The sequence below is a fragment of the Lathyrus oleraceus genome, chromosome 7, assembly GCF_024323335.1.
Source record: "Lathyrus oleraceus cultivar Zhongwan6 chromosome 7, CAAS_Psat_ZW6_1.0, whole genome shotgun sequence".
Taxonomy (NCBI): domain Eukaryota; kingdom Viridiplantae; phylum Streptophyta; class Magnoliopsida; order Fabales; family Fabaceae; genus Lathyrus; species Lathyrus oleraceus.
Window position 1 is genome coordinate 521,499,959 of NC_066585.1, and position 15,689 is coordinate 521,515,647.

Sequence of the window (15,689 nt, forward strand, 5' to 3'; positions counted from 1 at the left end):
GACGTTGCACTAAACTGGGTTAACAATCATTTGTGTTCATTATTGCTTTTAATTTAATTCTTAGTATCTATCAATTTGTTTTAAATTGTTACACGCGTTGTCTCATACACCGTGTCCAATATCTGTCATGCGAAGAACAAAATTTCACAAACATTTATAAAGAGAATTTAATATGCAACCCCCACAATTTAACTTGACACCCTCACTAAAGTAGTGTTTTTACCTTAATACCTTTCGTGAATTTTACGTTTTTAAAACAAATTTCGTGTTTACCTGATTTTTGGGAAATTTATGAGATTTTACCAGATTTTTGAGGAATTACATAAGTTTCAACCAATTTTTTTGAAGGATCTGAGTGTTTATTGATTTCTTTTTAAATATGTGCAAAAGCATTTTACGTGAAATCATATATTTTTCCAATAATCTATGATTTGATGCAGGATTTTTTTTTAAATAAAAAAATCCGGTATCAAATCATACTTTTTAAACCGGATTTTTCAAAAGAATTGGTATAAAATTATAGATTTCTGAAAAAAAGATTTTTATCCGTTTTTTCAAATATGTCGAAAAATTAAAAAACATATTGGAAATTTTCAAAAAATCCGACAGTGTTAGAATTTCCCCCATCAAATATGAACTACCATCTTTTTGAAAAATTCGAAAAATTATAAAACATATTTGATTTATCAAAAAGTCCGATGTATTAAATTCATTTTAAAAACAAGAGTGAAAATATATATCAGATTTTTAAAATATACTATCGAATTTTTCAATTCATGTTGGATTTTAAAACATGTACTACATAATTTTTTGTACATTTTTTTTAATAAAAATTTGACAATTTAAGTATTATGAAAAATTGTGGGGATCCTATATAACTTGTTTGCCCCTTGTCCAATTTTGATACCAACTAATTGTTGCATACAACATCTAAGATTGGGAGTGAATCTCAAATTTGTCTCTTAGAATTGTAGGACTCAGGTACTTTAGTCCTTCAAATAAGAGATAGAAAAAAGCTCCCAATTTGTGAATTGCTGCTGTCATTCTCAACCAAAATTACTTTTTGAATAGTATTTAGTTTTAACTAACATTTATAGGGAGTAAAATGACACAGAATTTACAATTTCAATGTCTTTAAATTTCCCTGATTTGGGTGACTAAGCTAACTAAGTCCTACTACTTAAAACATTGCTATTTTGATGATTTAATGTTAAAAGGGGTGAGCTTCAAATTAAGAATTTACAAACTATTTAACATAGAATAAATCTCAGTAACCTGAGGGTGTGTTCTATCTTGTACAGAAAACTTATGAACAATTCCCTCCAATTCAATCCAACTACAACCTGGAATTTTCCCTAACTGTCTTTCTTTCATTTTTGTTCTAACCCTTCTAACATTATCCCACAAACCCAAACTAGCATAGACATTAGACAAGAGCACATAAGAACTTGCACTGCATGACTCTAGTTGAATCAATTGCTGAGCTATAGGCTCTCCTACAGAGAAGTTTTCATGAATTTGACAAGCACTTAGCAAGGACTTCCAAATCACATCATTGGGTTCAATAGGCATTTTTTGGATGAGTTTTGTTGCTTCTTCGACAAGTCCGGCTCGGCTAAGCATATCCACCATGCATCCATAGTGTTGCACTTTAGGTTGCAGCTTGTATACTTTTTGCATAACCTCAAAACATATCAGTCCTTCATTCAACATTCCAGAATGGCTACAAGCACTCAATACTCCGATGAACGTGATATCGTCGGGTGTAATAGAAAGCCTTTCCATCTCCATGAGAAAATCAAAAGCCATTTCACCCATTCCGTGAATCGCTAAGCCACCAATCATAGCATTCCAATGATCAACACATTTTTGCTCGATATTCTCGAACACTGATTTAGCATTCTCGATGCTACCACACTTTGAATACATGTCAATCAGAGCAACGCCGAGATTATCACTCAGAGAGTAACCATTGTCCATTAAATAACGATGTATCGCTACTCCATCTTCCAGGCATCCTAATTGTGCGACTGCTGTAAGAACAATCAATAGTGTCGTATCATCCGGTAACATATTGTCCGCCCTTCTCATATCATGAAACAGCTTCAATGCTTCAATGAAATACCCATTCTGAACATAGCCAGCCATCATTGAATTACAACAAATGACGTTTCGCCTCGGCATTTCATCGAACAAACTCCTCGCAGCAACGACATCACCCGATTTAGCGTAACCATCAATCATCGTAACCCAACTGACCAAATCTCTTTCCGACATCCCATCGAAAAATGCCTGAGCATCGTCCATGTTTCCCCTCTTCACACAACCATCAATCATTGTGTTCCAAGAAACCAAGTCCCTCTCAGGCATTTTAACAAACAAAGTCCAACCAAACTTCAACCCGTCATCATCTTCACCACATCTCACATAGCCTCTAATCATTGAATTCCATGTAATCAAGTTCTTCTCTTCCATTGGCATACCATTAAACAACTCAGATGCTCTTCCAATTAACCCACATTTCACATACCCATCAATCATTGAATTATAAGAAACAGAATCCCTCTCAGTCATTCTATCAAACATTTGCTCCGCAAAATCAACACACCCACATCTCATAAACAAACCAATCAAACAATTTTTCAAAAACAAATCACACCCAATATCTGTCTTACACAACAACCCATAAATCTGCATTCCTTCTTTCATCAAACCCACATTAGAACAAGCCTTCAACACAAGTGAAAAAGTATACTTATCCAAACAAACCCCATTTTCAATCATCAAACAGAGCAAAAAAAGAGCTCCTTTTGGATCACTACCATGAGAATAAGACCTGAGAACAGCATTCCAGAGAAAAGGGTCATCCTTTCTATCCCTGCCAACACGTAAAGCATGGTTCTTGATGAAGATGTAACGAGCAAATTCAATGAGAGGCTTATGGGGTGAAGAAACAAAAGTGAGGATAAGTTTGGTAGTGAGTGAAGTGTTTTTGATGAATCCTGTTGTTATTAAGCGTGCGTGGATTTGATTCATGTGTTCTTTGGTTGTGAATTTTGGGAGCAAAACCAATGTGGGGATTGTTGAAGACCATGGTTGGTATGATGAAGAATTAGCACACACAAGCATCAATGTTATTCAAAAAATAATCAGAAAGTTATTTTTTAAGTAATAAAAGTTGTGTAGTGCAAAAGAAGGTTGCAATGTGTCATGTTCATTCATGGATTATTTGAGGGAAAAGGGATAAGATTATCTTTGTTTTGGGGGGAAAAGGGTGGTCATGGTATCTTTTCTTTTAGGCCCTCATATGTATTTTTTACTAATATGTATACTAATCTTAATCTTAATAATATAACATAGTTTAGAACTATTTTAGGATTAATTTTGAATAACATACAAATTTAAACTATTTTAGGATTAATTTTGAATAACATACAAATTTAAACTATTTTAGGATTAATTCTAACATGGGTCAGTTTTTAAATTAATATTTGCCCTTTTTTATACTTAAAATAATATTTTAAACAAAAAAAATTAATTTAATATAATATTTTGGATTATTTATTTAAAAATTAATAGTTGTATATCACATACAAATATTTTTTTTAACTATCAGACATCAATTAAGATAAATAAAATAAATAGTTCATTGGATTTTGACACTAAATTTAAAATTTAAAATATTTTAAATTTAATTTTTCTTCCTAACTTTACTCTAATATTCTAAGTTAGCACTCAAAATAACATTTTCTTTTATAATTATTTTTCGTCATTTTTTTCATTATCTTCATTTTCCATCCCTCTTTTCCTTCTTCCCTTCGCAAAACATCATATTTTCACTCACAACTAATCTCAATTTTCTTTCTCTCAATGAGCTCGCACTTGTTGAGTTGCTCGCAAACACGTCGTAATTTTCTCACGTGAGCTTGTGTAATATTTCAAGTTACTCGTCTAGAATAATGACTCGTGGCGTTAAAATTTGGTATTAAATACATATGAAGTTGAGAGGATTAAACAAAATTTTCTAAACACATCAATCCTAATTATATTATAATTTAATAAACAGACATCGACACAATGGAAAACATCATCCAGCGGATCTTCAACTTCAAGTCCTCGACCAGTAATCCAACTCGTGCACATGCTTATCTATAAAGAATAAAAGCAACATGGATAAAATACTAATATCAATGGGTTTTTGTGTTGGAACAAAAATGGTTGATATCATATCCCTTGTATTTTGATGATAACAAAGTATTTAAAAAACAATTGGGTATTCTAACATCTATTCAAGTATGCAGGATTATATGATTGGGAACAAATGAAGAGAAGCTTGAGAAATCTACATCTAAAGATCAGACTCTGGCTCTAAAGATCACTTCTGAAGACTCTAACTCTAATGGAAGATCCAGACTCTGGAGAAGTCAACTATGAAGAAAGTCAACCTCTAGTGATCCAAACTCTAAAGCTTCAGAAGTCAATAAGTGGACTCTAAAGTGACCAGCCTCTGAAGAGTGAAGTCTGAAGAAAGTCAACCTCTAAAGTAGAGTCTCTTCAATCGAGGCAACTCTGACAGATTCAGAGACCTTTTGATCACGTGAAGACTTAAGGAAAAAACTTTTCTTTGATGTCTGAGATTCAACGAATAATTCCTCTTGTAGAAAGTTATTTTCTTGACATGTCTAATCAAGTACAAAGATTATCCAACCTTTTGGTGAAAGTCTCCAATGTCTCTTTCTCTCATCTCTATTTAAGGAGCAACATACCTGAAGAACAAACACAACAATACACTACACCATAAGACTCTAAACATTGACATTCAAATAGAAGTTACTCTGTCAAAATTGTTAGACTTAGAACATCTTAACATTGTGTATATTTTAGAAGTTCTTAAGTCTTAGTGTCTTTTTAAGTTGTATTCTATCTACACCTCTGATTGTATATCAAGTGTAGTTGTTACCTGAATCTCTTAACAATTTGTTATAGCGTCAGAAGTCTCTTGCTTTAGTGCTTGGGCATTTGAAGTCTCTTACTTGTGTGTTTGAGTAAAGAAAATCTCTTGTTTGTGTGCTTGAGCATTTGTACTCAATTTGGTTATAATGGAAATCCCTTGGAAGTACAAGGGTATTGAACTACTCTCAAATTGTGAGAGGAACCAGGATAACTACTTGTGTCTCTTGCTTTACTTTACTTGCTTCTGAACTATATTCTGTTGCTATCATTTGTTTACCTCTGAGTCAGATAATGTTGCAGAATCTGATAAAGATATTCAAGAGTTTAGACTCTGAGTGACTCTGATTCAGACTCTAAACCAGTGTTTAGAATCTGATTAAGATCAATCAGAAGTAAAAGAAGAAAAAGTTTGAGAAAAACTAACACAATTCAACCCCATTCTTGTGTTTTTCTCACCTTCGTTTTGATCTAAACCCCTAAGTCTCTCACTACCCTTCTACCCAATTCAAGGTACCACTTATATAATTCATCAAAGTAACTCATTTATCCCAAACCGACTACTAGGATAATCAAATATCATAAACTGATTATCAATCTAACCCATCCTATTTCGACTATAGAAGTTCACTTATTCCTAAGGAAGTTACCTATTTTATGACTATACATTCCATTTCTTAACCATCAAGAAAACCACACACCTCAATCCTATAGAGAAATGTCATGGCCACCATATAAGTTCTGCTTCACTCACATGCCCCCATATCATAGAAAATACCATAATAACTATGAGTTCCTAGTTCTTTTCTTATCAAAGTATGTCCCACGATATTTATACACTGTGACCCTAACAGTCTCTATGCAAGTTGAGGTTTCATGGTAACCATACAAGTCTTGTACACTCACACGGATCATGACTTATGTGCTTATCCAAATGCCTCCCCCGACAATTTATACATTTTTATCACACACCTTTCAGTACCTTCCAAGTTAAGAAAATTATGATTTTGTGATTCAAAGAAAGAAGTTCCTTGATTAGAATCAGATAACCATACTTAAAAACCAAATAACATGACCACCTCTAATTCGAATTAGATGTCCATTATGACAAAGTCTAACGACACATACTACTCTCTAACTCTCACCGAAACATCTTCTAACACACCTATGGGGTACTTAATCGATCCATCTTCTAGTTACAGAGACACATTTGTCAATTTCATCTCACCCATGTCTAACTTCTTACACACAGACTAAGGCATTAAGCTAACACTAGCTCCTAAATTACAAGTGCTCTCTCAAAGTTTATAGTGCCTATTTGAAAAGGGATAGAGAAAGTCCCTGAATCTTTAAGCTTAGGGATCATAATATTTTGAATCACATCACTACTATCAAGAGTCATAGCCATTGTTTCATGGTCATCTAATTTCCTTTTATTAGAAAGGATTTCTTTTAGGAACTTAGCATAAGAGTGAATTTAAGTTAGTGCCTTCGTGAAAGGCACATTGAGGTGGATCTTTTTAAGGAGTTTCGCAAACTTTTTAAACTGGACCTCATTTTGTCCTTTACAAGCCTTTATGGAAAATGGTCGATTGGTTTGTAGGGAGGAGGAGCAACATAAGGTGCTTCCTTCTCAACCTCTTAAATAACGTCCTTGTCAGGTGATGTTGGCTCATTATCTTCAACCAATTTTTCTTTTCACTAGAACTACCCACTTGCTTACCACTACAAGTTGTCACAGTGTTCAAGTTCCCTTTAGGGTTTTGCTCGGGTTGCCCCGAAAATGACCCGAAAGAGATGAAGACGGAAGCTTGTTGCTGAGCAACTTGGGAGATTTGAGTCTCCAACATTTTATTATAGGTGGAAACATTATCAATCTTAATGGTCAACTGCCTATATGCTTCATTGGTGAGGAGGTTTTTATTTCTAAATTCATCATTTTGACGAGTTTGTGTAATCACAAAGTTTTCCATCAAAAGTTCTAAGTTGGATTTCTTAGGCTCAGTTGGCATAGCCTTTTGGAAACCCAGTGGTCCCATAGCTTGCTGAGGGTTGTTGTTACTATAAGAGAAATTAGTATGGTCTCACCACCCCGGGTTATAGGTGTTAGTATACGAATTATTCCACCGCTTATTATTCATAAAATTGACATTTTCTTGGGTGGATCATCCGGCAAGGATCATTTGACAATCTCTATCAGTGTGCTTATTAGTTCTGCATATCTCATAGTAGAGAGTGGCAGGGGTAACAGAAGCAACAAGAGCAGGAGTAACAAGTGTGGTAGGTGCAATGCTTAAACCATTTATTTTTTGGAAAATGGTATCTTCCATACCCTAATTTTTAACCATAAGATCTCACATACCATTTTCATCCTTGCATACAAACAAGATCACCTTTTGGTCCCTCTCCCTCTCATCTTTGGGTTTGCCTCTTGCAGGGATCATCAAGCATCTCTTTGTTGGTATTTTACCTTTGTGTTTACATGTTCATTGCTTATCTAACCACTAATCAAAAATATCAAAAATATGTTTTGTTTTCTTTAAGTTTATTGTGCAAGGTAGGGCTTGTCATCAAGAGTATCAAGAATGGCTCCTCAACTAGGGTTTGTTTTGATTCATCAATAAATTATGCTCAACCATTCATTCTCAAGGGGCTATCTCTAAAAACATGATCTCTAAGGTCCTCAAGCACTTTTCAATCTCATTTGGACCAAAAGCATCTCAAAGTTTTGTGGCTTATTTCTCTAGAAAAGTCAAATGTTTACGTGTTTCTTTTCATGCCTTCTTTAACAAGTTACCTCAAACTTTAAGCAAATTAATCATAATACATTCAAGGACACCTTATTTTAAGTTCATATGATCATCCATGTACCTTGAAATGCAAGAAAAGTCCAAGTACAAAAGTTTGACCAAAAAGTCAACATTTGAAGTCAAAGTTTCGAGGATCACAACTCCTTCAATTATTAACATTTTTGAATGACTCTTTTCATTATCCTCTAAAACTTATCTTTACATGACAATATCCAATTATACTTGTAGGATCATCAAAAATTTGGAGACATTATAGATCACTTGTGGACTTAGTGAAATTTGACCTACTTTCGAGTGACTTTTTCTCAACTTTCAAGGATTGTAACTTCTTCAATTTTCAATATTTGAGGCTGGTTCGTTTTGCACAATATCATTTGTGACCCCCTCTACAAGTTTACTTCAAGGATCAAAGTCAAATTATGCTTGGAAGGCCATGGATATCTTGAAGATATTATAGGTCATTTTCAGCCACTTGGGACTTAGAATTTTCTAAGTTACCTGACCATTTTTTCGTGCTAAATTCAACATGACATAACTTTGTGCCCAAGCATCCAAATTCAACCTTTATTAGCATATTTTAATCTTTGTTATGATGTCAACACATTGCAAAAGGAATGAGATCAAAAAGCCTCCTGAGCAAGATGCCCCATTCAGCTGAACATGGTGACTTGGAACTGAAGAAATCACCATGGTCCGTATTTGAACTCCACCAATCTCAATTAAAATCCAAATTAGCATGCATTTTGGACCTAAACGTGTTTAACCAAGTCTCTAGAAGTTAATTGACCCTTGAAATGCATCATTTGGTTGAGTTTTGATGGATTGAAAGTCACACTTTTCTCACTTCATGATCAAATTCATTTTGCAGGAATTAAGCTTGATTCCACACGTATTTGGATCCAAACATATTTCCTATAAATAGAGGAAGCTACTCTATTCATTTCCAAGATTTTGAGAGCCAAGAAACCCCTGCTTTAGTATGAAATTTTCCAAAAAAACTCAACTATCGCGTTTTAAATTCCAGCTTGTTTCAACCCAGTTTCTTGATTCCATTAGCATCTTCGGCGTTCTCTGAAGCTTTTACAACAATTCCCAAGCTCTGAGGCCTCCTGAAGTGCTCTAACCAGATCGAGGTTCATCAACTTCTGACCACCATTTAGACAAGGTAGTTATGAGTATCATTTGAACTCAAACGAGTTACCACAATGTAGTCCTTCACTTTATGATACTTTCCCCTAACTTATTTGGTGTTGATTGATCGTGTTCATCATTTAATTTAATTTATCGTGGCTTACTTTCTTCTGAAACTTCTTTGAAATTCCCCATGCCCAGTTTAGATAAATGAATTTGGAACATGGGGTTGAATTTGTGATGAGGAGGTGATCACATTGGTGGTGGTCTCGTGTTCTAAATTTACCAAACGATGAAACTCCGGCGAGGGATCACCGGAGAAGACGACCGGAGTTTATCTCAGGTCATCTGAGTTTGGAGACGCGTTGGTCATTTGAAATGTTTTGAGTGGTCCAGTTTGAATTAGATCCCGTATTTCATTTTTGCTAAACTCCATCGTGCGTCCCAGCCTGAGGATTGTTGGATCTGCCACGTCAACTAATGAGGCTAGATCCAACGCTCCGTGTTTTTTTTATTTCTTTTCCTATTTTCACTTTTAATTGTATTTTCTTGTAAAATCCATTGAAAATTCATTTTACATCCAAAAAATCGTAAAATAATTTCTAAAATTTTCTTTTATTTTTCTTCATCTGATTTTTATTTTTCAACATTTTATTTATTGATTTTCTATTTTTCATGGAATTTCTCTTTTCTCTTTTGTTTTAATTGATTTAAAAATACTTTTATGCATTTTTAAATTCTGAAAAATTTATGTTATGTCTCTTATTTTAGTTTTAACCTTCCATAATTTTCTTGGCCATTTATTTGGTGTTTTGAAGAGCTTTATGAATTTTCTCTTTTATTTCCCTTTTAAAATTTATTTAAAAAATATTTTTACTATATTTTATTTTATTTTATTGCATTTTACATTTGTTTGACCTCTGTTGACCTCTGTTGGCCTTGGATATTGGTTGTTTGATTATAGGTCACATCAAACTCAATGGATATTGGGTGTTGATGGGGTGAAAACCCTAATCCACAAAAATGGATGATTGATTTTGATGATGACTTGATCAATACTTTGATCCAATTTGAGTGTGATCTCTCATGTCCTATTCTTCTTCATCTCTTTCTTTTCCTCATATTAAATTGGATGACTTGTGTCTATCTTGTTCATGATGTATGGATTGGTGCTTCATGAACTTTCATCATTTCAAATCTACCTCTTAATTGATCATGAATCATTTAAGGTACTTTGGATTGATGCATAAGTTTGTCTAAGTATCATGAAGTATGTATTGAAGTAATTGACCATCCTCCTAGCCTTTGTGCTTGATCCATCCCCTTTTATTTTTTTTGTGACATGACTTTAGGAGAATGATTTACATATAATTTCTCTAGCATGTATTAACACAAACATTATTATTGACCGACCTTAGATAGTTGTGACTTATACATAAGTCCAATTACAATTGCTTAACATAGTGCTAAATTTGTCCCGAAAGTAAGTCATTTTCATAAGTGAGATTGTAAGTCCTCCACTCCTCATGACATTGTGTGGAAAATATTGTCTCCTTTTCACTTATGAGAGCTAGTGACATACTTGTTGATTTTATCCAAGTTGGAGCCCTTCTCATAGGTGATGTAGATGTCTATATTTTCATACTTGTGGGTGAAGAGTTGAGTGTTCTCCAACAAATGGCAAACCATCTTTCTCTTTTTGATCACTAACACCACTTACTAACATATTACTATATTAATTTTACTTTAATGTCATTTATCTTATACTCTTTATTCTTTTGTCATTTATTTTATGCCTTATTTTTAGCATCTCATATCATATTATTTGTGCTTATGTTATCTGTTCTTTGTCCATTTGGACTTTCATTTTTCTTTTAAAAGACATTAATAAAGGAAGAATCCCCTAAAAGAAACTCAATTCTCCTGACACCTTTTAATCCAACAGTGGATTTTGTTATACATACTTATGATAAAAAGTTATTGGAAGTATTATGTTACTAAGTCTGACACCTTGATTTCATTTGATTCTGATATATATATATATATAATAATATATAATAATTATATATATTATATATATATATATATTATATATATATATATATATATATATATATATATATATATTATATATATATATATATATATTATATATATATATATATATATATATATATATATATATATATATATATATATATATACCTATTTTAGTATTAAGGCTTAATTTTTTTTTTTAAATACATTAATAAAACATTACTTCCGTTAACCTTGCAAGAATACTAAAATAAATTCAAAACCATAATCAAATTACAATGTAAGATGACAGTATAACAAATAGATTAACAAATAGACGTCTAAATGTACTAGACAAATGCATAGGCTTTACAAATTGAATGAACAAGAGTTAGTTGAAAAAAGGAATCAAGAAATATACTGCTTGTTCAAATGAAATCAAGGTGTCAGACTTAGTAAAATAATACTTCCAATAACTTTTTATTATATGTTTGTATAACAAAATCCACCGTTGAATTAAAAACTATTATCATAAAGATCATGCCTATAAAATTTCACACGAATAAAAAATCATTTGATATGTTAAAGAGAATGATAAAAATTAAGAGTTTTCATGAAGTTTTGTAAGATGTTAATTTTATGTATCTCATTGATATGTCAAATGATAAATGACAGAGAAGAAGAACAACAACAATCACTAGCTTTGCTGTGTGCCTGCGCCACTATCAACAAGAGAAGGAAAAAGAGAATCACTAAATATATATGAATGCTGAAAACTAGGGTAAACTTGGAATGATCCGTGTAACTTATTGGGTTGGGCTTTATGTAAATTGGCCCAACTTGCACAACTCACGTTTTTAAATATTTGGAGAAAATAAAACTTTTAATTCAAAAATTAAATTTGACTGAAAAAAAAGATTTTTTTCTTTCTTGGATGTTGTTTTTATTCAAAAATTAATATAAAAAAATGAATGATAAGATTAACTTTAATATATTAAAATATAGGTACTTTTGTATTTTTAACTTATTTTCTAAGAGATATAAATGAGTTTATAACATTGACTACGACTTAGAGATCCAAACGAACATATCAAGTATGTGGACATTAGAATTGACTACTATCATGTATGGGGACAATAAAATGTAAAATTTCAGTACGTAAATCGATTCACCGAAGTAGCAGTGGAAGTAGGGGAAGAAATGACGGAGAAAGTGTTGGATATTTAAAAAAAGACTAAGATCAGATTGTATATGTTCCGCAAGAAGTTAGGGCTAGAAAGGGCGTGTAACATAAATAATCTTTTAACAATGGCACAATCCTATATTAATTATGAGGAAGAACTTCTAGCCGAAGAGGTACATAGGGGTCAGGGAGAATGACACCCAAGAAATTGGTCGGGAACCAGAAAGACACAATAATCGTTGTATACTCCCTTTAACACTAATTTTAAAGAATTATGCAAATATCGATTTCAAGGAAGTTGGGATAAGAACCCCCTTACCTGGAAAAGGAATCTTCCTGAAATGATAAAACAAGGTACTGACATTTCCATAAGAGTCTCAGCCACAATGTCAATGCATGGATGTGTTTATTTGAAGGATGTGTTCGAGAAACTGATAAAGAATGAGAGACTCCATCGATACACCCAAGAGGCAAATTGAAATAGTCTTATCTTTGAAAATCCAAGAGAAGCTAGAAAATTGGAGTTTAATATATTGTCAGGAACGTCTATGGCATGTCCACATGTGTTCGGGGCAACATCACACCTCAAGTAATTCCATCCTACATGGTCTCTGGCTGCTATCCATTCGACTTTAATGATCACAGGTAATGAATGAGTTATATAACGCCTTAATACAAATTTCATGGATAAAGAAAACTGAATTCAATAGATTCTTAATTTGAATTAATATTTGAAAATAAATATTATTTTAAAGTAGAATATTTATTATAAACAAATAAAAATATAACCTATTTGAATTATACGTCCATTTTGTTTATATTAAAATATATCATCTCTCAAATTTATAGTCCAAGTAATTAATGCTAAAAGAAGGATTTTTTTTAAATGATGACTCAAGTTGATCTTGCTACTATTTAAAAAGCATGTATGTGTTATAATAGACAACACATATTAACTTAAATGATGAATCAAGTTGATAGGTGAGTATAATTTACTTAATACATTTTAACTTAATCTAAATAATTTATTTCTTGTGTTGCAGCTAAGAAGATGGGTCCTAAAAATAACAGAGATGTCGAGTTTGGTTATGGAGCCGATTCTTCTTCATCTCCTTCTTTTCCCTTTGATCAATTGGATGAATTATGTCTATCTTGTTCATGATGTGTGGATTGGTACTTGATGAACTTTTATCATTTCAAATCTACCTTCTAAATGATCATGAATCATTTAAGGTACTTTGGATTGATGCATAAGTTTGTCCTAAATGTCATGAAGTATGGATTGAAGTAATGGACCATCCTCATAGCCTTTGTGCTTGACCATCCCTGTCGCACCTCGAAAAAAATGGGGATACGACTTCAAAGCGAAGAGCGATCGCACGCTCGCAATGATGGACTAAACAGAGTCGCCACCGAACTTTATTTATTCCTAAAAAGGAAAGGGGAAATATCGATAAAACCCAGGACAAAAGAAAGGATAAGATATGGTCATCGCAACCAATATCAGGGTTCGGGAGTCGATTACGCAAGGGGAAGGTATTAGCACCCCTCACGTCCGTTGTACTCAACGGGAACCATTAGGTCAGTTGTGTGCGTTAATGTTAGTTTGAAATGTTAGGCTTTTCGAATTATTAGGTGGGAAAGAAAGAAAGGAAGAGGGAAGAAAATGTTTTTTGGATTTTTTAACGAAGGACTAAACCTAAGTTTTTTATTAGTGGGCCTGACAAGATTTAAAAATCCTGCTCCTACGTATCTCAAAAGAGAAATCAAGGCTTACGTAGTTCTGGGTAGAAAAATGTTTGTTTGTTGGTCGATTTTAGCGAAAGCTATACTGTATTAATCGACGAAAACATTGTTTTACCCAAAACAGATGAGGAGTGGACGCACACCACACATCGAACGGATTTATAAATCTACATTCGGAAAAGCGTCATTTATCTCTACTCAACAATCGTGGCCGAAACATTGTTTTATATCACTTAAGACAATATATCTTTCATTTATGAAAAAAGGGTTTTTGATTAATCGCACGGCGGCGAGAAAGAGTTTGATTGGTTGGATGTATTTTGAGTGATGGCGAGAACTTGGATGAGCGAGATATACATCTCGAATCCTAGTCTCAGGAGTGCACGGCATACGCCATGTTCCACTTCCATCTTTATTGAAAAAGTATTAAGTTAGGAATTAGGTATTTTGAAGTTTGAAAGACGAGTACTTGTGACCTACAAGCTCTTACAGCTTGGGTCTAATACTCGGGACTACGTCTGGACATTCCACCCAGACAGTCTGTTTCTTTCCAATATTGCTAAGAAAATGATTCGAATATTAGAGTGTGGAAGTGAAGACGAATATTTATGGCTTGCAAGCTCTTACAGCTTGAGCCTAATATTCGGGATTACGACTGGACATTCCATCCAGGTAACCTTTTTCTTCACACTATGATCATATGAAGAACGTCCTGCTTCATATTCTCTAGTAGGACAACATGGATTTAGGAGGATAATTTACATATAATTTCTCTAGCATGTTTTAATACAAATATTATTATTGACCGACCCCAGATAGTTGTGACTTCTACATAAGTCCAATTACGATTGTTTAACATAGCATTAAACTTGTCCCAAAGGCAATGCCATTTTCATAAGTGAGATTTTAAGTCTCCTATTCCTCATGGTATTGTGTGAAAATGTTTCTCATTTTCCATTTGTTGGAGCTAGTGGCATACTTTTTAATTTTATCTAAGTTGGAGCCCTTCTCATAAAGGATGTATAGGTTCATATTTTCATGTTTTTGAGTGGATAGTTGAGTGTTCTCCAAAAAATGACCAAAAACATCTTTTCATTTTCACTAACATCTTTTACTAACACTTTACTTGTATTAACTTTTACTTCAAGGTCATTTACCTTTATGTCTTTATTTTTTATGTCATGTCATTTACTTTATGCTTTATGTTTAGCATTTCATGTCATATTATTTTTTATTTTGTTCTTTGTTCATTTGGACCTTTCTTTATATCATTGTTAAGAAAACATTAATAAAAAAAGGAAATTGTTTCTCCTAACTCATGGACTTCTGGTTACTATCCTTGGCATCATTATGGAGTTATGGACTTAGAATAAGGATCTTGACCCTTGCTTTGGAATTTGTGACTTAAGACCTTGGAATTCATCTGATACTTATGCCTTTGGAATTCTCTGTGAAGACTTGTCTTGGTTACTTTGATTTCATCTGATACATGGGTTACTATTTGCTTATTTGAAGTTTAATCTAAATGAGGGAATTCTTTCTTGACTTATGTCATAAATCTTGCTATTTCTTGGTTAGATCTTTCCCCCTAGCTTTTATTTTACGCTCTAGGATAGTCTCTTCTTCTTCTTCCCCTCTTTAATTTTCAAAATCTTCTATCTTTTTTTTAAAACCTTCTTGTTTCCTAACTTGAACCACTTTCTTAATAAACCATGACTTTGATCAAGTGATTTTCAAAATCTTTTTCTTGAATAAATGTTAATCCATCTTAAGCATGTTCAGACTAATTTCAAAAGACTTAAAAAATGCATAACTCATTCAAACCATTTTATGCCCTTGTGTACTTTTTCTTT

The 15,689-nt window shown here is 33.0% G+C and overlaps 1 protein-coding gene across 1 annotated transcript; it reads right to left on the bottom strand.

Moving 5' to 3' along the window:
* Nucleotides 1-1,231: 1,231 nt before the first annotated feature.
* LOC127107551 (pentatricopeptide repeat-containing protein At2g45350, chloroplastic) lies at nucleotides 1,232-3,282 on the bottom strand. The gene has a single exon (XM_051044838.1). The coding sequence runs from the start codon at nucleotides 3,127-3,129 to the stop codon at nucleotides 1,240-1,242; it is 1,890 nt and encodes a 629-aa protein (XP_050900795.1). The 5' UTR covers nucleotides 3,130-3,282; the 3' UTR covers nucleotides 1,232-1,239.
* Between the last annotated feature and the right edge of the window lie 12,407 nt (nucleotides 3,283-15,689).